Genomic DNA, 26976 nt, shown 5'->3' on the forward strand with positions numbered 1-26976 from the left:
GCTGGTCCTTTTACTTTGATGTTGATGACCCGGAGGGGGGAGAGGGCACTCCCTTATATGGGCTATACAGGTATGTGCGGCTCCAAAGGGCTGGTTTTTCAGCCGTGTTGGTCATAAATAGGGTATGGTTTTTGTGCTCTAGTCTTGATTGCGTATGTTTTTTAGAAGAAGCTACTTCTTCATCATTATCAGTCCTTGTCGATAAGACCGATCAACAAAAAAGCCCTTCGTGATGCCTTAAACGTCCGTCTGAACTAGGGAACTAAGTTTAAGGCAGGTCTGAAACAGGACATTGATTTAAGGTCAGGTCATAAATAGGGCATTGAAAATCGCAGATTTTGGTCATAAATAGGGTAAGGGTTTTGGGAAGCGGGCCGCACACCCCTACCAAGGGAGGTCGATGAAGACCTGGACCAGATCCAGTGCACTTTCAGTTAAACTATATCTCTAGCATAAGTTAAAAGCTTCACATCGAGAGTCCATAATTCCGCACAAATTCAACAGTAGCAGACACAGGTACGTATTGTGCACCTGTTCTTAATAATGCCAAACATCGATAGTGCTTATAGTCGAACAGCCATGACTTTTCTTACTCAGTTACAACTTTTAGTATTCATATCATCCAGTCACAAAACTCTATTTTGCCGCGCGTTTCCAACAAACAGAACAACAAAACTGGCAAAGATTAAAAGGTATACAAGGTATACAAATTTTCCACTTTACACCTTGCATATGTTTGGGATTCGATCCTTTGCCACAGTTCCTCTTTGGCCTCTCACGCAATCTTTCCTGAGAGAGGAAAGCGTGGCGAGCCCACGTAGGAGACTTACACGTTCATGTTCCGCGCAGAATTTCCCTGAAAAGAGAAACCTATAGCCTGGGCCAAGCGTCTTTGCTGATGTCTGCTCAAGGTACGCAAACTTGTAAGAAAACCAGAGGACTGTTAAAATATTCGAAGTAACTAAATGACCAGCAGTCGGTCAAGGTTTTAAATAGTCAATCAGGCTAAATAGCACTCCGGGTAGCCTGTTAAGGTTGTTAACGGGGTTAGTTCCGGGATGCGAACACGCGAGTGTGCATGAAAGTCATCTCACGCGAAGAAATGGGACACTCGGGGTCTCACCATATGTGGGTTTTCGCTTGCACCCTCCCAGTCGCCTAAGTAGATAAACAAAATAACAGATGACATGACTGATAGCTTTTTTGAGGTTTTATACGAAGCATTTTCTCCTTCACTTGATCCGGTGGAACTTAATTACGATCAGGAGAGAAAAGGAGAAATTACGTGCGCGTAACACGCTCGCCATGTTAAGCGTCACTTGGCTTCAGACAAACAGACAAGGTGTTGATTTAAACTGTCAAAAGTAACCAATCACAGGTATTCCAGGAGCTCAGTGGTATACCGGGATGAAGTATTTAAAACAATGCTTACAGGCTCTCTTGACCTCTCCCTTTTTCTTTACCAGACCCCGCTCGTCGCCCGTCCGCTTTTTCGATCGTTCCCACTGACCGAGAGCCTGGAACAGGCTAGGGCAAATCATCGTAGCGACTCGAGATCCGAAGCCAGATCTATAGCAAATATAGCTCAATAGGTTTATTGGCTAAAATCATTATTTCTTTTTTTTACAAATACATTAGTTATAACTCTTCATTTGGGTTCCCAGTTAAAGTCGTTTGTACATTCTCGTGATGTAGATCTACGTCGATTTGTATTTATAAACATGTAGTAAATTCCTCAAACCTCATCTCCTCTAAATATCCAGCCATATCAATGAACTCCTATTATGATAACAGAGCTGTGCAGGTAACTATACCACCAGTAACATTTAAAAATTTTCTCAACATTGCAGGAACCTTTAGGAGAATTTTTAAATATCACAAGTAGTGTTAATCCTGAATTGCTTGAACTTTCATACGATTACTCATTAGTATTAAGACTGACAAAAATTATGCATTAATATGCATTGAGTTCAGACATTACAACGAAAGCGAAATTAGCCAGCTACCAGCCAATCACAATGGGATAATTTTCTTAGCAGTAATATACTATTAGGTTGTTTCTGGACGAGGATACACAATTACTAAATTAACTAATCCAAGATAAAGATGACTTTTGATTTACGTTTTCTCAGTTGGGTTATTTGTAAATAGTCTTTTTGTTCTTCAGTTTCGAGGTAAAATATTGTCCAACTCTGCAAAACTTTACTAGTAAAATCAGGAGTAATTAAAACCTCGATTACTTTTTGATTCTGGATTAGCCTTAATCGGCATCTAGGCCCAGGTCTAAAGTAATTTAATTCTTAATAAAGAAGTTGAGCCAACGATGACGTTATTTTCACCAGTCACGTGCTCATCACGTGCAGGAGTGTCGTTCAATCTTTTCCCCATTCCTTCTCGACCATTGCTAGCTGGCGAACTCGGTGTACGAGCAGGTAAACGTAACTAACGTCTTTATAAACGGCGGGTAACTGGTCTTGTAAACTCGTTTTAGGCTTACAATGCACACGTTCGTCCCATCAATCTGGCCGAGGTTAGCTTGGCAATGTTTGTCAAAATCCGCAACAGTTTCGTTGTCCCCAGGGATTCCAAACGCTCTGACGCGTATGACCTTCAATGTTCCAGGACATTGGAGAGAGATGTCGTCATTTCCGGTTCCCTCGGCTGAAAGAAAATATGGAAACGTAGACACGACTGAGAAATTTGTGACAAGTAAAATTCTTCCCCCAAAAAATTGATGACTCTGAAATGCTCTAGATTCAGATAAACTGGCTGTGGCGAAAAGAGGGAACTACAGGAATTTTCCAAGTAGAATTTCGAAAGTTATACGAAAAAGATGGTTGCTTGCCACAACTAAAACAATAAACCCCCCCGGCATTTTCCTTAACAAAAAAGGGGAGAAAACAAAGATTATTTAAAGTTTTTCATTCCTGAATATGGAAGGTTGATATCTGGGGAGCCGTGCCGATTCAAATAATTTTGTGCTCACCTTTTTTCTCTGTTTTTACCATCCTCGTGGGGCGAGGTGTCGAGGGACCCGTTGAAGTAACATTGAACGGTGTTGTAAAGTTTATTCCTGCCACAATAAAGAGAATAGCGAGAAGTTAATGGTATACATCTTACATTTAAATGTTTAGAGCGGTTTTCATTTGATTGTCGACAGGTAATTGGTTTTGCATCAACTACGCTACACGATCGGCTTCAAAAAAAAACTCGCGCTACTTTTTCATCCAATCAGGAGTAAAAGCAAAACTAATCGTGACTCCCGCGCACACCCACTCTTCGCGTCACCTGCATGCATTTAGTTCGAGTTTTGATTGGTTCACTGGATTGTCTGTGTCCTTTGCGATTGGTTAAAGTCATTACCTTGGGTTTGGGTTTACGACTCTCAATTGAAAACTGCTTTAACGGTGTTTTGCTTGCACCTGATATTTAAAAGGAATCAAGACTGATAGGGCCCGCCCTAGAGCCCCAAGCCTGAATAAAAACACTCTTTATTTATTTTCATATACCCTTCTGAAACTTAAGTGTGCAAGATAAACATCAGTGTCAAACTCGCCTAATGGCTCGTGTGCCACTTTTTTGACTCATTATGACGTCCTCTGTGATCTATTACTGAACAGACGCACGGCAACATGGAATATATTTAATAAAGTTTATCGACATACCAATCTGAGTACCTTTCGTTATGGCTGATTCACTGGTGATAGCATTATGTGGAGTAATTGCCTCACTTTTTGGCCCGTCTTTAGATTTGACATATCCATTTATCGAAGGAAGATGAGGGTTTCTTATTTCTAAATTAGCTGTGAACAGTGAGTGTCACAAGAAACTGTTAAAGAGAAAGTTGACTCAGAACTTTTTTTGGTTCTCAGAGAAAAAGAAAGTTAGAAGAAGGAAGAAAGCAAAGGGGAGGGGAAACAGGAAGTAGGAAGGAATGATGGATGGACAGACATACAGAAAGATGGGCAAAAATTCACTCAGTCAGTCAGACAGAGATAGCCAGTCAGTCAAACAGACAGAAAGTTATTCAATCAGTCAGTCAGACCGTCAGAAGGACAGACAGGGACAGTCTTTAATGCAGAAAGATAGAAAGTCAGTCGACAGACACAAAGAACAGACAGATATTCGATCAGTCAGTCAGTTAGTCAGACCGATCGACAGACAGACAGGCAGACGGACAGACGGACAGACGGACAGACGGACGGACAGAGAGACAGGCAGGCAGGGAAGCAGACCAAGGGAAGTCAAATAAAGATTTAAAGTAAGCAGACAAACCTTTACAGAGTTGTATGACAAAAACTAGGTAGGGAATAAGTCCAACAAGACCGCCAAGGAAAAAGCAGACAGCATAACGAACCAGAAGAGCTGTTTGTGGGTTATGCTTCCGTGAGAAGAAACGGAATACTTTCTGAAGGTAGAGAAAAAGAGAGAACTGATAAGAGTTATGTATCCATGGAAACGAAGAATGCGCCGATAAGGCCTTGAGAGAGGAAGAAACTAGAGGAGTTTCTTAGGATGGATGTTAGAATTATATTGATCAAGCGTTTTGTTATGGTGTAAACCGGATTTAGAATACTCAACTTATCTATTTATTTATTACCGATTACTGAAATTCCAAAGACCTATATAATAATTATTTAATCGTTATCTTCTTTTTATATTAATTGCAACAGTTAGCTTTGATAACTGCTGCAAGTGGAAAAGTCAAAACTGTTCAACAAGCTGTTTTTGTTTCCACATGGACTCGAATACCACAAACCATTTTTCCCCTTCCCGGCGGAGGAGGGGAAGGCCGAATCAATAATACCAATGTAAAGCGGATGCTCGTAATAAATTTTAAATCAGACAACAGAACGTTACCAAAATCTATATCATCATCATCATCATCATCATCATCATTTTAGGGGGTGAGGAGAGGGGCGTAGCTCAAGTCACGATATAGTGACTGCCTAACGGCCACATCCTAAACAGCATTTTTATCTCTAAAAGATACGACCAGCATCTTTGTCAGTACCACAAAGTCCTTCTTCTCCCCACCCCGGCATCCATTTAACACTAAATGTTGTCATAAAACATCTGGGAACTGATTTGCATTAATTTTTAACGGCGTACTATCTCAACAATGAACCAACGTAATCGAGGTCCGACAACGTCCTGACGAGTTTAGGCCCTAGTGTTAACTTCAGTGCTAACTTATAGTTTGTCTCTCTGCGTGGAGTAAACAAACAAATGTAATAACTATGATGTCAGTAACATTAAAAGACGAGAGAGATAGAACAAAGACTTACACGAACTGCCTCACTGTCTCCGGAGCTTACCGATTTCGGTCCCATTTCTTCGTCCGAGTCCATGATCTGTCGTCTCCTCGCCGGATTCTGTCGTGACATGATCGGATCTTCCCGTTCCTTTTGTTTCTTCTTGCTCGAGGTTGACGGTGGTGGACTGAAAACCGTTTTAAAAAGAAATTTGTTGATTAAAGAGCATGTGTTTTTTTAAAATAATTGTTTAAATGGTTATGTTTCCTTTCTTTTTCTTTTAGTTTTTAGTTTCTGGCGACGGCGTGTGCACAAAAAATGACACTAAACGGAGCGCCCGTAGCAAAATAGTGAAGACACCAACCTCGTTCCCAGAGTCCTTCCTCTTGCCTGGGAACGAGGTTTTAAAGACACTCGCCTTTTCAAGTACTTTAAGGCTGGGGTCAAAGGCTTTTACTGGTAAAAATAATTTATCAGTTATATTTCTAAAGGCATAAATGGCAATGGAACACAGTTTAGCACACAGTTAGGTCTTAACATTCTGAACATTTTAAGTAGAATTGGTGCTTCTGAAAGGTCAGTGACATGTCCCGTTGCGTTTAGCGGAAAATGACCATTATTTAAGGAATTGGTGGCGGATTTTAGTAATATCATCCGACAAAAACGTGTTTTAGATGCAGGTAAATTAAATCCATGCACTCAAGTTTGGAATGAACGTCCCTCTTTTCGCAGAAAAATTTTATAGGGTCAGAGGTCGTTTTTTTCAACAAAACTCGACTTTTGATTATTTGTATCTTCTAAAAACGAAATCAAGGAAGATCATTCCAAACTTAGCAAGGTAGATGATTTAAAATTGCTTCGAAAGCGCTCATTTATCGATCAATACAATTAAATTTCGCCACCAACTCGCCGATTTATCCAATTTCAGGAAAATGATCACGTGACAGGTCACGTGATCAAAATAATATGTTAAGGCAAGGCAGACGCAGAGTTTTATAATCAGGGAAAATTTCAGCTTGGTAAAACAAATATAGTAACAGATATAGCTGCCGAACCATAGTTCTACCTGGGCTCGAATCCTCTTCTTCTCAGTTATATCTTTCCAGTACAGAGACCGTTGTCTTTGCTTACGTACTCTTTCCTGCGTTCTGCGCGGTTGCATAGTTTTGCTTAATGCTTCATAGCATTATTTGCGTTTATTTTTTATGGAGGTTGTATCTTCAACTGATAAAAATGGTTCCTGAGTGAAGCTATGACAGCGAGACTTTCTAATTGCAAAAAGAGTTAAGATACTTGAACATAGCTCCATCTCGTAAATGTTGTAAGAGTTAAGCTAAATGGAAGCTTATAGTTTCATCTTTCATTTTGTGTACACAGGTTTGTATCCTGCTCCCTCGATTCATCGATCCCAGGAGGTCGACGCGAGGGGTCGGTTGAAAAAAAGGCAAAGAAAACATGACTCGGGCTAATTTAATGTGAGAGAAAATGACTCAATGAAAAATAGTTGTAGGACAAAACCACTCGAGACAAGGAAAAGAAAAGAAATCAGGCACCCCTACAAACTTGTTGATCATTTACCTCAAATGAAACGCATTTCAATAATAGTGTTTGATTTGGTAGACAGGAAGATTAATGGCCATTAATCAATAACTATTACATTGACTGTCCTCCTAGACCAAGATATAGCGTGATTTGTGTAAGTCAAAATATTTGTACACCGATGTTTTAAAACCACGTACTTAATTATTGAAAACCTTTAGTTTGCCATGAGACAAGCGGCCACAATTTCTTTCCAGAAACTCTTGAAGCAATACAAAGGGTTCTCTCCGAACGACTAAACAAGTGGCAATTTAATAAATGGGATCCACGCCTCGTTAAGATGTAGAAAAGAAATAATCAATCAAAGAAAGAAATCTAGTAAAACCAAAAGAGAAAAACCGGTTCTTTGCTTATTTTTTTCTCATAGCATGAGTAAAGCCGTTTGCGTGGTAGTATTTTCTTTCTGAAATACAGATTTATTTCACGAGATATTTTACGATTATAAACATGCGATGTTATTTAGTGGGTATTTTGATATAGCTATATTAATTAAAACTAAAAGCTATGCTTTAATTCGCGAGAGGACTGCATTAGATTGTTCTGCATAATGTTAAAAAATAACCCCAATGAAAAAACAATTTCTGGTAAGCCAATTGAAGTAAAAATTATTATATTTCAATCAAAATCACACAACCACCGGTTTTAAAAGGAGTTCTGATTTCTGTTGTGTAAAAACTGGCATTGAATTGATAAATTCGTGGGCAGACAGTTTTGAATTCTTCCAGTCGCGTTACCCCGCCTTCCGCCCATCTTATTTTCCATTATCTCATTTTAGATCAAAAAAAATCAAAGGATGGAGTACTTTAAAGATCTGCTTGTAAATTGTTTCGCGAGCACTGCATGGAAACCATTTCTGTCCCAATAAAGTATTTGATAGACTCACGTGGGATGCTTTGCCGAATGCAGTTCAGCTTTTGATTCAGTGTGACAATTAAATGAAATAGAAGATTTCGATTCCGGTGTTCAATGGCGAAAGTATTTAAAATTAAATTTATTTTATTTTCTACCCTCTAAAATAAAATTTCCTTTTTCCTTCTGGTATGTACAAAATATCTCGAAAATGTCTCAAACGGTCACCGTCACCGGCATAACCACGTTAAACTCTACGCTCGTAAACAAGACAGACCCTCAAGACATTAACTGACGAAATCCAAAGATAGATAATACCAGTGGTTTAGAACAAGTGATTACACGTATCTTTAAGCTAACATGCATTTCTGCGTTCAGCGTTCGCTCAATCGTAAACAATCATTTACTTACTTGGGTACTAAATTCTGTAGGTTGGGTCCGCCTCGGGAGAGTCCGGGAATGCGAAACAAACGCCGTAGGGGTAGAAAGCTTAGAAATGCCTGAAAAACAACACAGTTTTTCAGAACGTGAACGTAATCAAAGCCTTTTCAACGTTTGGAAAGGTCGCCGAGGGCTGTTTGCACTGTTCAAATCAAATAACCGCAAAACAAATTAATAATTAAATGATGACTAGAAAGGGGCGAATGAAGTGTTGTTCTTTGTTTACAGATAAATGATAACAATTTGTTGTACAAAAGACGACTTGAGAAGCAGGAAAGGGGAAGGTTTGTATTGACACTACGAACAAAGATGCAAATACACTCCCACAATGGGCATTTTCAAACCAACAAAACACAAAAGAAACCATGATAGCGAGCAGCCGGTGAGTGATGAATGAATGAACGAGCAGTGTTTTTATCTTCTCTCTACAACCTTTAATTTACAACCCCTGAGAAGGAAGAAAAACATATTAGAAAATAACAAATGACAAACGTTTATTTTCAAGTATCTAATGTCTAAGCGACAGGGCCCCCAGAACGTTTACGACCCAGGAAAATAATGCCTCTTATCTAAGATCTTTTTCATGTTCGCTGCTTTTAACAGCATGGTTGCGCGAACGCAGAGAGATGTTGTGAAGAAAGGCGAAAATTCGTCCGTGTGCGCAAGCTAACAGCACGCATAGGTTTACAGAACACGGAACGAATTATGCCACTGACGTACCAGGAAATACGCTGATTTGTCGCCTCTTTGAGTGGATAATTTTGTTGTTTACAGTTCATTCGTGTGTGTTTACGTAAAAATGTGTTTATATAATTTCCCGTGGACTGTTTGTTTACCTCGAAAGCCTGTCTGACGAAATGCCTAATACAAAACTGAATACAAATGCTAGCAGCGTAGTTGTTAAAGCCCTAAAGGGGCTCAAATATTAATTGGGCTGTTTTTTAACTGCAAGAGGACCGAACAAGTGGCCACCAAAATTGGTGTTATGTCAGCAATGAAAGAAAACGTTAATTCTCCTTACTAATTCCCAGACACGTCTTCCAATGCTGGTTATGAGAATATGGTAATGTATCAAGACAACACGACACGATCAATGTCTTCAAGTTTACGATTTTCTCCATTGTTCGCAAGCTCGTCCAATGCTGGTACGTTTTGCATCGGCTTGCTCAAAATCCTCATTTCACTCATTTGTAAGTTTTTTTTCGTTCCGTTGCCATCTTTGTTGGTCTCCCGTCTCAAAAAATTGACATTTAGCAAAACTGCCCGTTCTAAGTCCACCGCGTCCTCTTCCTCCGCTTATAGGCCGATTTCCTGGCCGACGAGAATAAATATTCCGGTGGTAATCCCCTTCGGAAATAAGCTCTCTCACATCAGCAATACAATTTATAGCAAATAGATGACAGTTAATCACAGTGGCTTTTTTTTGCAATATATCGCTTTTTGTAGCCTTTACGTCATCTCTTGTTAGCCCATTTTTCAAAAATAGGTAAAGTCTGCATATGAGCGAAGTGGCACGTCAGGCCGGAGCTTATCCCGGTTTCTGTAGCATGAAGCGACTAAGAGTATTTCTACTCCCCCCTGATGGGATGCTAGTCCATCGCAGGCTTATTCCCCCAGCATTTTATTCGCTGGTACCCATTTATACACCTGGGTGGAGCCCAAGAGTCCAACGCAATGTCCCAGGCCAGGACTTGAACCCAGACCACTCGATCCGAAGTAGCCATGAGGCCACCAAGCCTCCCACATTTTTAAAAGGTTTCATACTTTTTGTAAGCCGCTTCTAAGTGTCGTTTGTTTGTTCCATTCTACTTCCGTTGTAGCTCGTTGAACAGAAGACATTACAAGTTTTTAACAGAACCAATCCTGTCTTATGTTCTTATCTTTTTCCCGAAGGGATAAACTGAAATGCCATGAACAGAGTAATTGGCATCAAAATTATTAGGCGACAAAACAATTTTCATTTAAGTGAGTTCGAGCTCCGAAATAAACTCATTTTCTACCAGGGCTGTTGCAAAACAGCCGTGGAATTAATTTGAAGTATGTCAAGAATAATCCCCTATAGACAAGCTCTATTTTTCGACATACAGTTTTCTTTCTATACTACTGTCACTAAATTAACAGCTTGATAATTTGCCAGGGTTTTGAAAACAATAATTAATTTCTGACCACAAATATACGTCATATTTTTTGCTAAAAAAAATAATGTTTTCTGTTTTTAGCAAAGAGTGTCTTTAAAAGTATAAAGATTTGATACAACAGTTTGACTAAGAATAATGCCCAACTTAAGCCATAATTTGCGGGAAGATTCAATGTGTTTGGCTTCCGATGGTTTGTTTTGGCGAACAGTACAAGGTACAAATTCAACCTTTATTGCTACTTTAGAATCAAAGGAATACTTCAACAAGTTCAAATCAGCATTTTACTCACCATATAAGGCTAGAAAATTCTCACGAAGATTCCAACTTTCTCCCGGCAGGTCGCATTCAGTGAGTCGAAAACGCCGGTTTAATTGTCCAGTTGTCAGAATTTCAACTGAAGTTGGAAATTCCCTCCGTCAAGTGGAAGACTTAATATTATTATAGATCCTTTTCAGCGGTAACTGAAACAGTTTTTAGCAAATCTTGGATTGAAAAACTGCCATTGAGCTTTGTAAAGATTTCGTCGAACTCTTTTTTAAACGACGTCCTCTGAAGGGCTGAGTGACTGATCGCTACAAATTAAAATTATTATGGCACCTACCACGAGTTTGATACATTCATTAACCAATGAGATCAATTCATAAGTTATGAATGAAACCTTGCGTCCAAATATCCGCGCCGCTCGTGGGAAAACACGTGAAATGAAAGGAAACTCACGCCATCGTAAATGCTAGCTGAAAATGGCTTTACGTAGCTCTCTTTGGCCGTGAAGTACAAGATATGTCAATAAATGTTAAACTCATAAAGGTGAAATAAAGGACAACGGATATTGTGAAATGCATGCTGACTAAAATTTAGCAAAAAAAAGTGCGAATCATTTACATAAACATTCAACAGTGCATGTTAAAACTTTCTCGGTTAATCGTAGCCATAAAATCTGATCGTGATCTGATGATGATGGTGTTAATAAAAGGTAATATTCGAAAACAACCACATTTTCTAGAATTATTCCTGAGAGAAAGGGGTGTGGTTTTTTTACCATGTTGTTTAGATAAATAATGAACCGCAATGTAACAAATTAGTCTCCAAAGGAATCATTTGCCATTATATATATGCCATCAACAGAGTGTTAAACAGATTGCGATTTTCAACAAAACTACAAATCAGAAAAGAGATCCTTCTGGCTTTTTAAATATACAACAAATTGGCCAATGAAATAAACCATTTACATGAAGAAATGTTCAGAGGCCTTGCTTCATTTCAAATCGATATTGCAGAGTGACTGAAGGAAAGAATAACAATCATCGTTCAGCGTTGTTTTCTTTGCCAGCGAAACTTTAGGGGAGGAATTTGAAAAGGAAGGTTTCACCCTGAAAACGCATCAAATGTCCGGCGCACTGCGAACTCAAGCTGTAATTTAAAAATTCCACATCTACTCTATCGAGGGCAGTGGCTTCCTAGATATTTTGTGAGCGAAAGATTCAACGAATTCAAGCACTCGATCGAGAACTACACGTGTATGGAATAAGGTGGCAAAAATAATTAGACCCTATAAAATCGCTTGTTACAAACCATTATTAGATCATAAAACGTTCTGTACCTCTTACCAAGAAGACAAAACAGTGACAGACATTGACCGAAAACATCAAGTTGTAATGATGGCTCGCTTTTATTATCTGTCTACGATCTGCACATAAACGTACCAGCTTTTACAGCCTTTAAAAAACTGTGAGGGTGGAAACTAGTTAAAACTGTAATGCTAGGCTTGCCCGAACAGAAGACAAAATTACGTTTATAAGAAATCTCGTGCTGACAAAAAGGGTCCAAAAGGTCTTTATGCAGTCGAACTTTGATGCAGAACTTTCCTCCGCAAGACCACCGAGTAAAAAGCGCCCGCCGTCCGCGCACTGACAAATGTCGAGCCCAGGGTCTTCCCGGCTCGACCGTTGACCGGGAGGACTCTGGGTTTGAGATTGCATCCTGGCCAGAGTTGCAAAGCTGTGTTCCTGGGCAAGACAACCCACTTTCGCGGTGTCTTTCTCCACCCGGGTGTAAAGGTGGGTAGTAACGAATTAAACAATGAAGGGAGGGGGGGATAGTGCCGGTGATATAACCCTGCGATGGACTAGCATTCCCTCGGGAGCATCCCATCCAGGGGAGCGGGAGCGGGTAGAAATAGTCCTAGTAAAGTCGGATAAGTTCCCGTGGTATAGCTCACTTTGGCCAGATAGAAATTTTACCCTTTTTACCCTTCGTACAGAACAGTAAATGGAGACGTCTTTGTCAAACTTTCCTCCCTCTCTCTCTCTCTCTCTCTCTCTCTCTCTCTCTCTCTCTCTCTCTCTCTCTCTCTCTCTCTCTCTCTCTCTCTCTCTCTCTCTCTCTCTCTCTCTCTCTCTCTCTCTCTCTCTCTCTCTCTCTCTCTCTCTTTGTCTCTCTTTCTCTCTCTCAATGACAAGAAAGGCAAAGGAGAGAGAGCCTGTGACCGAGGTTGTTGTAAAACAAATGAGTTATAAGAGTACAAAAAATAATCATCAACGGCCTCACTACTGACTAATCACCAACTTCTCAGAACTGGCATTAAAAGGAATGTATCGCTAGTGCTAAGGAGACTAAATTTTTCGATCAAGAAAAGACAACACTTACGTTTCAAAACGGTGACAGTTATTGGCGTGTACTGTGGAGGTGGAGTGATCTTCACCAATGAGCACGACTCCAAGGAATGGCATTTGACACAGAAACAGTAGCTAAAGAAAACAAAATGGGGCGCGTTTAGATAGTTAATAGTATAGAATAGTAAATACCACAAGGTCACACTTACTTAAAGATGACAGATGTCTTGGTTATGTTACACGTCCTTTTTGTCATTGAGCGTCCTTAATGTAACTTGATTTCTGACGATTGAGGGACAACTGAATAAGTCGGAAGTTTAAAATTTTCTGAAGGCACGATAGAGAGGCTCGCGGTGTATCGTGGGAGGCTTACGGACGATAAGAAAGTACACAGTTATTTCATATGTTAGCGGACTTCGCGGCGCAATGGCAAGTATCTGCAGATTTGCTTACCCCCATGCAATTCGATACTTATCGCAGTTTAATTTGTATAGCATTACAGCCCACAAAAGACGGAACATAATTTCAATTCTTCTTTAGTGCAGAGTGCGCTATTGGGATGGTTTGTGGGCTGACGTCCGCTAAAGTAATAAAGTAGTAAGGTAATACGGTAATAAGGTAATAAGATAATAAGGTAAAAAGGTAAAAAGGTAAAAAGGTAAAAAGGTAAAAAGGTAAAAAGGTAAAAAGGTAAAAAGGTAAAAAGGTAAAAAGGTAAAAAGGTAAAAAGGTAAACAGGTAAGAGGTAATGAGGTAATGAGATAATGAGGTAATGAGGTAATGAGGTAATGAGGCAATGAGACAATGAGGCAATGAGGTAATGAGGTAATGGGGTAATGAGGCAATGAGACAATGAGGTAATGAGGCAATGAGATAATAAGGCGACGAGGTAATAAGGCAATGAGGTAATAAGGCAATGAGGTAATAAGGCAATGAGGTAATAAGGCAATGAGGTAATAAGGCAATGAGGTAATAAGGCAATGAGGCAATAAGGTAATGAGGTAATAAGGCAATGAGGTAATGAGGTAATGAGGTAATAAGGCAATGAGGTAACAAGGCAATGAGGTAATGAGGTAATAAGGCAATGAGGTAATAAGGCAATGAGGTAATAAGGCAATGAGGTAATAAGGCAATGAGGTAATAAGGCAATGAAGTAATAAGGTAATGAGGTAATAAGGCAATGAGGTAATGAGGTAATAAGGCAATGAGGTAATAAAGCAATGAGGTAATAAGGTAATGAGGTAATAAGGCAATGAGGTAATAAGGTAATGAGGTAATAAGGCAATGAGGTAATCAGGCAATGAGGTAATGAGGTAATGAGGTAATGAGGTAATGAGGCAATGAGGTAATGAGGTAATAAGGCAATGAGGTAATGAGGTAATGAGGTAATGAGGTAATGAGGCAATGAGGCACTGAGGTAATGAGGTAATGAGGTAATGAGGTAATAAGGCCATAAGGCCATAAGGCCATAGGGCAATAAGGTCATAAGGACATAAGGTAATAAGGTAATAAGGTAATAAGGCAATAAGGCGTAAACTTTAATGTTTGTTTAATTAATTAATATCAATTAATTAAAACTAATTACACGTAAACGTTCGATTCTACTGTTCGACTCTTAGCCGAGTTTTAAATTTGTTAAGGGTTTCTGACTTTCTAAGGTCTTTACCTGTGGCTGTGGCCTTTCATTGAGTGCGTGGTCGATTTAACGTATATGTCAAAATGTAATACTGAAGATTTTACCGTGCATAAATAACTAATTAAGGTATCGAATACCCCAAAAGATTACAATTGGTCGTAAAAACATACGCTCAGTAGTAAACATTTTAGCATACCGAAAAACGCACAAAACGCACAGGCTAAAATACCCTACGTGTAGCCGTACCTTACCCCGAGGAAAAACGTTTTTCCTGGGGGGGGGGGGGGGTAAGGCTACGCGTAGGCTAATGCTTAAAAGCTCGCAAATAACACCAAGTCATCAGGAACCCGCAGTCTTACCTGTTCAGCAGAAACACTACGTCAGTGTCTTGGCTTTGACAGCAGTGCTCTGTACACTTGTCCACGGTCATGTGACTTACATCAGCTGGTTCCCAAGGCATGTAATTCCCAGCCTCCAGACCATCTTTGAGCACAACATTGTGGTATGTTGTTTTCTTGACACAGTACGAAATATCGTTTGCGCGGGTTACTGGAACTGAAACAACATCAACGAAATATACAGTAGCTGCAGGGTGACCAGAGTACAGTCGAACTCCTATTAAGCGGCCATCCCCGGGAAATGGGAAACAGGGGCTCGTGTGCTTTGAACATTTTTCACCATTGGGTTAACGTGTAATCATGTCAAGACAATCATAATAAACATGTGTTTCAATGTTTTTATTGAAACACATGTTTATTCTATTTCGGACTCTTATCTTTCATCGCCTTTTCTAAAACAAAGCCACTCTAAGTGTGTTAAATTTTGTGTGGCCGCTTAACAGGGGTATTAAAAGACAATAGCAAAACCCCATCAGGACGACCAAACGGTGGCAACGGCCGTTTAATGGTAGTGGCCGGTCGATAGGGGTTTTATTTGCAGGTTTTAGGGAATAGGAAAGGGGAGGGATTGCTATAACATGGCATCACTAGAGTTCACTGCAAACCGGAAGAACCCATTACCCTTTAGGCTCGGCCTCCATTCGTATACAGTCGGCTTCCGATACCTCGAACCTTCAAGGCTTACTCGAACCTCTCGCTAACTCGAAACAAAATCGGTTTTCCCTGCATTTCCGTCATACCTTTCTTGTAATTTTACCCTCGGTAACCCGAAGTCTCGATAACTCGAACCTCCCGCTAACTCGAAGCGATTTTCGGTGGGGGGGGGACTCCCATATTCGAAGGACTGAGGGTCATGTCCTAACGGAAACATGCGGCTGGGCTGCTCATCGGACCTTTTGGGGATTAAAAAGCAGTTTTGGTACATCTTAGTGTGTTTAGCCTGGAAAGGTCCACAGCGGGAGCTTTGCTGGTACCTTTTAGGGTATTGAGCTTAAAAAATATGGCAGAAGATAATGTCTTATTTTAGAATTGGTACCTATTAGGGGTGGAAAAAATTGAAGCCACGCCCACAAAACAGATGTTGATACCTCTTGGGGGTTCTTTTCACTTTCCGACGAGCACCCCCGTCTATTTTATATGGGAGTCCTCAAGGGGATTTTCGTTTCCCTTCAGGTCATTTTCTGTATAATTTTACCCTGGATAACTCGAACCTTGCGTGTTATTTTGGGACAAGTCAAAACAAACAGCACCGTAGCCCAAAACAATAATTTTAGTTTGAAGCAGCCGCGTACTCTTTACCTTTGTGTTGTTGTTGCTGTTGTTGTTCCCCTCCCCACCCCTGCACGCATGCTTCTCTCTCTTCCCTAGCGGGGAGGGGGGGGGGGTTGAATAGGTGACCAAGATCGAGCCTGGTTTCATTTCGTTTAGTTCTTATCTCGGACAAAGTTTACGTGTTCGTTCTATTTGCCGCTCATTGTAATAACCCTGGAGTAGCGCTGTTTACTCCATCACGCCATAAGCTCGTTGACATTCGTTCGCTAACACGAGAACAAAAACAAATGAAGAGAGACGTTCACTCACCAGATATAACGTTTAGCAATATCCAAAGCGAGATTAATAGTTTTCGTTTCTCACTAGACATGCTCCTTTAGGATGTAAAGATCACAAGACCTGAGGGAGATCAGCGCCGAGGGCTGTAAAAGTTTTTCACCTAAGAGTCCAAAATCGTGATCTGTTGTTGGATGGATTGGGAATGTAGTGACAGCTGGAAACTAGGTTACGCGGTAAAAATATCTTGCTCTCTTGCAGACAATGCTATCCACGCTGCGTGGTTCCCTTTCACAAAACACAGCAGCCCCCGTCTCCTGCCAAGTTCGAAACAGCTGATAATGCTGTAATGAAATTTACAGGTGGAAAGCTGAATTCAGCATTTATTTAATAGAAAATAAAGTGTAACAGTCCAGAGAAAGTCTTTTCCCTAGTTGTAGATAAAAGGTAGAAACTGCGTGGCTGACCTGTCTGTCTAGTTCTCAGAGCACACAGTCATTCAAGACTCGCAACAGGAATGGATAGTTCTTAGAGAATTTCCTCTCACAGCATGATTGTTTTTTATACGCCATTGATTGAATTGTCTGTCTAAAATGAATCCCCAGGAGCTAGGAGAAGCTACAACAATTTCTCTACGCATCTCGTAAACTCTCGGACGTCTGTTAACTTTGTATATTGGAATCCATTGGCCATTTGTCCAAGCCCAGCCAAACAGCCGGCCCCCGGTTAAAGGTCGAATCTCTTTTCCCTTCTTGCATTTGGGTTAATGCTTTCAGGAAGACCGGGTCCAGAGAACGGCAAATGGAGAAACTTAGGGTTCATATCGTCAATTCACCCCACTCTGCCCAGGGGTAAAGGAAAACATTCCGACCCGTGTATAAAGTTATCGTATCCAGGGTATCGTATCGTATCCCGTTCAACGTCGGAAACAGTCCAAACTTTCAGATTCGCCCCCCCCCCCCCCCCGCCCCTCCCGCGCGCACCCTGCTCGCTGCATCTCAAATACATCTCGCTAACCCGCACTTTTTTTCAGAGGTTTCAATAAAAGCATAATCTTAAAAATCGGGGTTGGGTTTTGTGGTTAAGGAAGAGGGTCTTTACTTTTTCCCTCCCGTGTTATCTACCCCCTCGATTTCTTGGCCACTTCCTTCAATTTCCCTAGCTGTACTATTAAGCACTCAATATTTCATATGTGTTGTTGTTTCTTCATCCTCGCCCATTGCAAAAATGATGTTTCTCTAAGGGCTTACTCCTATTCCTCCGTGTTCTCCTCATAACCTTTCAAGCTGTAAGAAATTAAAAAAAAAACATCATTGTTTTGATTTACTATGTTGGTTTCACTACCTATTTGTTAGGAAGTTCTGTGTTCTGTGTACTCCTAAAGGTTTCTTATCTGATAATCTTGTTCGCAGAAACTTCCTGGAAAATGGAACATTTCTTAGGAGCTCAGATTGAGAAGCAAGTACCGCAAGAACCATTCCGGTACAACGGAGCTCCGAAAGCGCTCTGGAAGGTCAGTCTGATCTAGGCTCTTAGACCGAGGGACAATTGCCCTTCATTGGCGTAATCTGGGAGTCTGGAAGAAGCCCAAAGGATGCCTGTTTCGTGTTTGTTCCATGCTTGTGGAGAAATTTAGAGACAAGGCGAAGAAAATGATCTAGGTTGACAACTAGGTAGTAAACAATATTTCCGGAATCTGGCCCTGTTTTGCGCTCGTTCCATTACCAGAGTACTTACTACTCGTAAATGTGATTGCTACACCTGAACATTTAACTGAACTGTGACCGTTTTCTCCTCGAAGTGAATCTGAACCAGTTATTAAAGCTTCTATAAAGTATGTGGTGTTTCTTTTAAGAACGAGTGCAGTGTCAAACAAAACTTCAAATCCATAATAGTGACCGATGTTACTTCGTAAAATCTTCGATGAAAACCATCCAGCTTTGGACATCAGAACTGCCTTGTTCGCGACATTCTTTATTTCCAAATTGACCCAGTAACTGCTGTTTTCTCTTCCAAAGAGACGCACCCAGTGTAACGCAATATCTCTGTCCGCAGAAAAATTAACGCAATCTCGTGCAGAGCCGTAACTCCAGCCATTGTGTGACACATAGCCAAATCTACAGCATCGTTGAATGTCACCGACAAAACCAGATCTTTTGGTTTCTGGGAAATCTACCGGATAACACAACACTGAGTTGATGCGTTTGATGACACTGACGATTTCTTCTGCTGTCAAAATTTTACTTTCCAGGGCCACCACAGCAAAATCTTCTTGCTTCATCGTTGGAAAGCGAATTTCTTTAACTATTTGTTCTCCTAAAATCTTTCTTTTTAATGTGCCATTTGCCGCTAAACCTTGTTTTTCACATTTCTTTGTGGCCCAGAAATCAACAGCTTTAAACAGGTTTACTTCATGTATATTCAACGAGTCTCTTTTCACCACTTCTTCAAGTAAGGACCTCTCGATTGTCTCAAATCCCTCTGATTTCACAGCCTCTTCTGACTGTTCATCGATCACTTTCCAGCATTGATCCACCAAGGTTTTCTCTTCGTATTTCTCAGCCAATGATAAGATGTTGAAAACATTTGAGGAATCTAAGTTGTCTCGTAGATATTTTGTGCATTTATCAGCCAGTGAAGGTACCATGTATTTCTTCGCCAAATAAAACACTCCCATCACATTACTTCCATTCAAATCCACTTCATCACTGTACAAGAAACGAAATAACTCCAACAGACTCTCGTAGTCACAGTCAGGCAGTTCAATAGCGTCCCTTTTCTCCGCCAGCTCACCATAAAACATGGCTTCAAACACAGGACTGCTAATCGACAACACTAACTTGTGAGCAGGAATCACTTGCATGTCTTCACTCGCTCCAATCACCTTTCGAACAACAAACTTCACGTCACTGAAAAGATCATTGTTGCACATAAACTTGATTCTTTCTCTGATGGTGGGTCTTGCTGTTCGCCAATTTATCTCAGATAAAGACATGGTATCGTAGAAGAAGACCAAGAAAGCTCAATTAAGCCACAGAGCAAACACGTTTTAGCTTCGTGAAAGTACAAAAAGAGCGGTCTGAAAAATTAATTCACCTCACGAAAACGTTTGCATATTAAATTACTAAGGAATGATCACTTTCTCATTCCAGCGTGTCTGAGAATTTTGGTCGATCAAATTAACTCGCTAATCTCACGAGCAGACAACAAACTACTTCTTTTTCAAAAGTATGTCCATGATCAATGAAATACAGTACAGCTGAAGAGCCGTGAAAGACGCCTTTGTTATTGCACTGTTTAGATAATCGGCCTTGTTACCCTTTTTGTAAGTCCGCTCTACTTATTTGATTTCATTGAAATCTAATTGAAACCAACTAAAAGCGGTTTACCGGTGAACATCTCGCGGTGTGATTATCAATCGACTTTCATCGCGATCTGAAATAATTGCTGACGCTTTCCACACTACTTGTACCAGCTCATAACAATCAATTCAGCTATTTTCCATCTTGCAATATATGTTCTGTTCGCCCTAATGAAAACTGCACAATATTTTATAAACTGCAGATCAACTAGCAACTCACCTTTCGACAACTACATCCATGGTTAACACTCTACTACACACAGCAAAGCTATTTTACAATTATATCTTTGGAAGCCGACGTCGACAAAATCTGGATCGGACCGGACCGGACCGGACCGGACCGGACCGGACCGGACCGGACAGGACCGGATCACGGATCGGACCACGGACCGGATCACAGACCGGATCACGGATCGGATCAAGGAAAAAAATTCAAGATTCAAAATTCAAAATTTTGTTGAGAAAATTACACTAGAGTGACTACTGTGAGCAGAACGTTTTATTTAATTCAGGCGTGATATTTCCTTATTCTTTTACAATATCAAGCCAACTGGGAGCTGGTCACAGATGAATTTTTTTCAGGCTGTTGGGTTTTGATTGCGATAATCAATCATGTCTTCATATCTTTCTCCGCAGTTCAACTATATGATATTTCGTATATTCACTTGCACTCTTCACCATCTACGGGTATGTCACGAACTCACAATGTGACCAGCTCCCAGTTGGCTTAATAGCTCAGTTGGTAGAGCACTGCACCGGTATCGCAGAGGTCTTGGGTTCGAATCCCGTTCAGGCCTGGATTTTTTTTTCAGGCTTTAATTTCACAACTGCTCAAGTTGCGCTGATCAATCATGTCTTCATATCTTTCTCCGCAGTCCAGATAAATGATATTTCGTATATTCACTTGCTTCAAAGGTAAACTGTCATAAAACGAGTCAGCAGGGTAATAATAGGACAAACGTATGAATAGAAACAAAAACTAAAAACACTAAAAAATTAAACACCTGATGATTTTAAACAATTTCCGTTTTTGAGACAAGTCTATACTTTCACAAGATGTGAGTCTGGAATACCATATTTCGCACTGGAATAAAACGAAACAAACCATTAATTTGTATTTCAAGGAAATATAGCTGTTTTACAAAAAAATATAGGAATAACATCGATAGTGTGAACGATAACGCAACCCGAGAATAAACAACTTCTTAGGAGTTACGTCACGATTTTTAGAATCATTTTTAGGGTCGTAAAGAGTTGCCTTTAAATAGAATAAAACCTTAAAATGATCGCGTTCTAGGATAGAAAACCCTTAAGAGGCAAGAACAAATCAAAACGGAATGAGGATCGTTAAGGATGGCAAAGATTAACGAGGACTGCAAATGACGAACTTGAAAACTAGGCTAGTTTTTTCAAGATACGCAAATCGTGACGTAGCTCCTTTAAAGCAAGTCATGTCCTTTAGCTTTCGTACGTAAGTTTTCTCATTAACTGTAACGCCAACTGTAACCCTCACATCTGACACGAAAATGTAGCCGAGAATTAGCCACTGATACTAACAACGACTTCAAAAACGAGAATGGGAGGTTCACCCATGCTTCGAGCCAACTAACGTTCAAATATAACTACATCTGACTGTTCTTTACAATTTAAAGTCGTCGTAAATTAGGCGCTTATGTGGCTTTTTAAATGACCTCTTGTCATTCTCTGTAATTAACATGTCATTGCGTCAAATTTGGGATTCTTATTTTCATTTAACATATTTTAGTTTTCCACTTTTATTTTTTATTTATTCAGTTATCTTATAAACGACTTGATTTTTTTTTTCTTTAAAACTTTTTTTTTTTTCTGTGATCCGATCCGTGATCCGATCCGTGATCCGATCCGTGATCCGATCCGTGATCCGATCCGTGATCCGATCCGTGATCCGGTCCGTGATCCAATCCGTGATCCGATCCGTGATCCGATCCGTGATCCGGTCCGGTCTAATCCAAGTTTTGTCGACGCCGCTTTGGAAGCTGTTATTGACAGGGATCAATTTCATATCAGATTTTTCGGTTTACGCCTCATTAGAACTTGTCTTCAAAGTCAACTGCCTGCAGATATCTCTAGCCGGAGAAATGTTGTTCATTCTTTTAAAATTAAACTGACAGTTAATGGAACATTATAAGTTGAAAACAAGCGGCCGTCGATAAAATCAGGAACATGGAACATTCCGGAACATTCCGGAACATCCCGAAACATCGAATAATTATCATAATTATGCGAAAAATATGTAAAATTAAATTTTTAAAACTAACATAAACAAAAATAAACTGGTATCAGCTTGAAATATGAAAAGATATTATTGGGGATAGGGGAATCGGTAGCAGAGGGGTAGGGAGCGTTGGGTATTCATTCAACTGACCAGAATGAGTGTAGGCTCCTCTCCCCTTTCCCGCCAATTGCCTCACATCGCTTTTCAGCACTCTGTTTTTCAACACAAACATGGACGATTCTGACGACGAATGCCAGGTAATTCATTGCGTCTCCTTTTTTGATCCCTGATTTCTTCAACATCTGAGGTGTTTCTCTAAGCGTCATACAGTTGCTTGTTAAGTCAGTATTCATAGTTTTGTCCCTATTCCATCTTCATGTTGCTATTTCTCATCCCCAGTTTTCGCTCCGCTCCACTAGGAACGCCTGGCACTATGACCCAATAAGTGCAGACTCGGCCTTTCCGGAAGCCCGAGTAACAAGCAAGTTATCATTAATAAACTAGTGGTAATCAAAGATTTATAGAGCAGCGCGTTAACGCGCGGTTTTCGCATGTCTGGTTTACTTTGGTGGTGTTCGAATGGCTCTTGCAACAAATATTTCTAGAGACAATAACGTTTTGACCAGCGACCCCGCAGACAGCGGGCGCGTCGCCAAATGTTTTGAAATTTTGTGTTTGTATTTGTTTACACTGTCATCAGAGGTCGAGCAGTCCGAACTAGTTTAGACAACAAAACTCGATATCGAAGAGTTTCTATTTCTACCTCATGGAGAAACTATTTCTTCATAAGAAATCGTGTATACGCATATCTTTGTATTGACGTAATGAATTGAATAAAGGAATCACACTCGTGTACCCATACTTTTAGGTCTGATTAATGAGTTCGAACGCCACCACCTTAGTTTTCTGTGAAGAACGAAATCTGGGAATAAAGGACAGTCACGTGATTAAACTGACGGTGAACGGCTGGAAGGAATGGATTAGTCTTCTTAGTTACTAGCCTTCACTCATTGCAGTGACTTTCATTTTTCTTTCTTTTTTCCTTTTTTTATGTTTTTGTTTTGTTCCTATTTTCCGAGCTGATACCAGTTTATTTTTGTTTGATTTAATTTTTTAAAATTTTATTTTACATACTTTTCGCGTAATTATGAAGGGAATTCGATGTTCCGGAATGTTCCGGAATGTTCCATGCTCCGGGTTTCATCGACGGCCAATTTTAAGTTCCCTTGAAAAAGGAGGAAGGCAAATTAACTGATAAAAAAAATTAAACATGAAGGCTTGTTTTTTTCTTTTTTCTTGTTGTTATTAGGCAATCGTTTTCCGTATTACCTGAATTAGATAACAGAAAGCATTTCATGGTGGTCTGATTCATCTGGACTGTCTCGTTGTGGGCTTCCGTGAAAGCTTCAAAAGAAACCCATCTGCCGTTTGTAAAAGTTCATTATAAAAGGAACAAAAGATAAGAAAATTGAAAGAACACATTGAAAAATGAGATGAGTGATTTCATTATTTAAGGCACATGTATGTCACGTCAGAAACAAACAACAGATATCTATATCTTGTTGGGAACTCAGTACTTACGCAAGAAAGATCTGACTGAGGTACAGTTTGCGATCGATGTAACTGACAATACTAGCTTCTATGTATTGTCGCGATTTAGCATTAAATTTGTATCCATTGTTGTTGTCACCATATTATGCATATCCATAAGAAATATTACAGAGGTTACACTTTAAAGTTATCAATTAACGAGGTTAGCTGATTAATACTGTCGATCGCAGCTTGTGCAATTTCTTTCACTTGTTCGAGAATCGAATTCGAAGGGGTCGTCGCCATCTTTCTTTGGCAGCACATGGCAGAGAACTACCGCAAGGTGTTATGGGTAAAGGGATTTTGAGAAACATACAAAATTAATTACAAACAAACACAAAATTAATTACAAACACACACAAAATTAATTACAAACACACAAAATATTAGTCTACTAAAAATATAATTAATAGGAATGGTAAAATTAATTTGGAGGTTAAACAAAATGTTTAAGAGATGCGAAAAATTAATTCTATCAACATGTAAACTTAATTTATGCACAGTTAAAAATTAAATGCAACATTTTGACCAGAAAGGGCCTCCATATTTGTGGTTATGTGCCTTGTTAATGGAATAAATCTAGTTCACTGCCTGCGTGCGTTGATTTTTTTTTCTTTAACCAGAAAACCGCGCGTGTTTTTACATAGCCTGATAGTAACACCCGAGAGAAACTTTGGAAAATTGGAGCGGTTTTTTTGAGGGGAACACCGGTGAACATGGCAGATGCAGAGGTTAACAGGCTCAACATAAACAAACAATATCCTCCAGAATATGCTAGGATATTTGTCCGCGGACGTTATCTGTTCCGAGAGGCCAGGAACAGATAATGTCCAAGGCCAAACATCCGAGCATATTTTCGCCCCTAGTGGAGACTATTGTGTTCATTATCCTTCAAATATTTTTCGCAACACGCGCAGTTTTGAAAATTGGGAATCTATCGCCAATAGCCTCCATTTGGCGCGGAAATATGCTAGGATATTTGTCCGCGGACATTATCTGTTCCGAGAAGCGAAAACTGAGGAAAGCTCGAGGAAAACTGTGAACTTTGAGAAACAGATAATGTCCAAGGACAAATATCCGAGCACATTTTCGAGTCAAATGGGTGCCATTGCGTTAATTGTCCTTCCAATAGTTTTCGCAACACGCGCTTTTAAAAATTGGGGAATATCACTCGGATATTCCCCAGTTTTAGGGGAATATTCAGTCACGTAACGGGCTTAAACCAATCGTGCGCGAGCGAAGATATTTGATGGATTATAACACTCAGATACCGGTATTCTCCGACGTATTCCTCAGCTTTAGCTAGGGTATATTCAGTCAGGTGACACGTTTACACCAATAGCGCGCGAGCGAAAATATTTGATGGATTATGACCGTTGAAATTAGTTTCTAATACTCTGATATTATATAAACTCTTGGTCTTCGGCCATCGTAGCTTGACTCCGAAACTGCATTAGGCTACGTAAACTATGTTTCGGCTACGTGGGATCTCGAAGCCTGTCCAGCGACGAGAAGCTCGGTTTGTCAAAAGTAACTACACAAGAGAAAGGAGCTGCAACTCGCTTACTGCATTCTACAGAAAGGCCGCCGTTAGAAGCACACCAAAAATGTCAACGACTTCTCTTGTCGGCTTTCACCTGTCCACACTAATGCGTTTTCACTTGTCCACACTAAAACGCCCGAAAACGCTGATGGAAGCGACAGTATATAACGCTTTTCAGTTTCTCGTCACGTACCGTTTTCAAAAATCTCCGTTTTCACCTGTCCATCCACACTAGAAACGGAGCGTTTTCGAAAGCCTCCGATTTCATCAGCGTTTCATGCGTTTTAGTGTGGTCGATATGCGAAAACGCATCAAAAAGCACGAGCTAGCATGCATTTTCAAACGAAAACAGGGTCCGAAATTGCGCTTTCCTGGTCGCCAATGCGACTAAAAATTTTGCACTGGCGACCAGAATTTCACAACTGATTGCCAGCGGGCGATTAGCCCATGCCCCCCCTTTTTTTCTCTGTTTAGCGTCGTCCGACCGACCCAGATTTTCGCGTTTTCAAAAAAACAAAAAAAACAAAGTTACACAGAAGGCAATGAAGGCAATGACACATTATTTCAAACAATTGTCACTTTAATCTGAAACATAAGGAATTTTTTGCCATACAGATTTTTAGTTTTTCCCTGTTCTCGTTTGATTTTAACAACGACGTCGACTTTTTCCTTTCTCCATTGCCGCGATGTTGACTTTGTAACCACACCTTGTTGTTTCCAGGCTCCACGGATATTATGCTGAGGTACCGGGCCTCCTAGACTCCTTTTCCAATCGATCAGTGCGAAGCTTCGTCGCCATGTTTTTTCAGTGGTTTCCCATACCATACGTATTCTTGGTTTTCACCCATGTGACCCCTAACTTGACAACCGTTGCTGTCCTCATGCGTTCTTTGGCCATGAATATTTATTCAGGCGATGTGGTGTCCAAACATGTTCTGAAATCTTTCCGTAATTTATTTCAAGGTGGAGACGGAACATCCGCGAAGAAATTAGATGAAGATTTAGATATTCTCTGGGCGTCAAAAGGTGGAAATGTAGATCTGTCAAAGTGGTCAAAAGATGATTTCAGCACTGGTTTGATTCCTGATCACATCACAGGCAGGCTATGAACCACACAAGCAACACAATATGGCATCGAATTATAAGGGTTTATATGGGATTTTCTACAAGATATCCATGGCGGTATTTAAAAGTGAAAATTCTCAATAAAAATGGCTTACCTTATTCCATACGTGTGTTGTTTGCTCCTGGTGTTGTTATTTTACCTATTAAACTTGATTTAAGCGACTTTTTTGAATTCCGGTATTCCCTTCATAAAGAGAGGACTGTCCTTGTGTGGTTCATAGAGAGAGCTTGGGCTGCCTGTGATTACATCGATTGCAAATATTTTACTGGCAAGCCAGTGGCGACCAAAAATTTTGGTTTGTGTTTCGCTGCAAAGGAAAAATTTTATTGACACTTTTTGGCAACCACATTTTTCCATTTGGAAACTGAAAAAAACATTTCAGTTGCCAGTTGGTACCTGCTAAAAAAAGTTAATTTCGGACCCTGGAAAACGCATTAGTGTGATCTGGGCCTTACTTAATGCGCCCGCACAACACAAGATCTAATGCCTCTTTGACTCCCAGCACCTCGAGATATATTTTTACAATGACTGTCTAATTTCTCGCGTGCCGATTGGCTCATTTTTTCCATCAATAAGAATGCAGAAGGATAAACTCTTAATTCATGTAAGCTTTTAAGTCCAACTTT

The 26976-nt window shown here is 40.1% G+C and overlaps 1 protein-coding gene and 1 pseudogene across 3 annotated transcripts; both read right to left on the minus strand.

Moving 5' to 3' along the window:
- Positions 1–1586: 1586 nt before the first annotated feature.
- Positions 1587–16570, minus strand: LOC145463109 (uncharacterized). The gene is made up of 7 exons (XM_081446821.1): positions 16510–16570; positions 14890–15085; positions 12929–13029; positions 8115–8203; positions 5319–5442; positions 2987–3073; positions 1587–2661 (listed from the first exon to the last, which is right to left on the minus strand). Exons 1-7 carry the CDS (start codon positions 16568–16570, stop codon positions 2405–2407), a joined length of 915 nt encoding a protein of 304 aa, XP_081302947.1. The 3' UTR covers positions 1587–2404.
- A 1575-nt stretch (positions 16571–18145) lies between these two features.
- On the minus strand, positions 18146–20184 carry LOC145463108 (BTB/POZ domain-containing protein 6 pseudogene; annotated as a pseudogene). Of its 2 annotated transcripts, XR_014041292.1 has the most exons (2): positions 20058–20184; positions 18146–19360 (listed from the first exon to the last, which is right to left on the minus strand). The product of XR_014041292.1 is annotated as a BTB/POZ domain-containing protein 6 pseudogene, transcript variant X2 (transcript). The 2 variants fall into 2 exon arrangements; XR_014041291.1 differs by lacking the exon at positions 20058–20184 and having other exon boundaries at positions 18146–19804.
- Between the last annotated feature and the right edge of the window lie 6792 nt (positions 20185–26976).

This window comes from Orbicella franksi, chromosome 12 (assembly GCF_964199315.1).
Source record: "Orbicella franksi chromosome 12, jaOrbFran1.1, whole genome shotgun sequence".
Taxonomy (NCBI): domain Eukaryota; kingdom Metazoa; phylum Cnidaria; class Anthozoa; order Scleractinia; family Merulinidae; genus Orbicella; species Orbicella franksi.

Coding starts and splice junctions, on each gene's coding strand:
- LOC145463109 (XM_081446821.1), bottom strand. CDS start 16,570: ATGTCTAGTGAGAAACGAAAACTATTAATCTCGCTTTGGATATTGCTA. Junction 3,074..5,318: donor AAGAAATGGGACCGAAATCG/GTAAGCTCCGGA, acceptor TTATTGTGGCAG/GAATAAACTTTACAACACCG. Junction 2,662..2,986: donor GGTAAAAACAGAGAAAAAAG/GTGAGCACAAAA, acceptor ATTTTCTTTCAG/CCGAGGGAACCGGAAATGAC.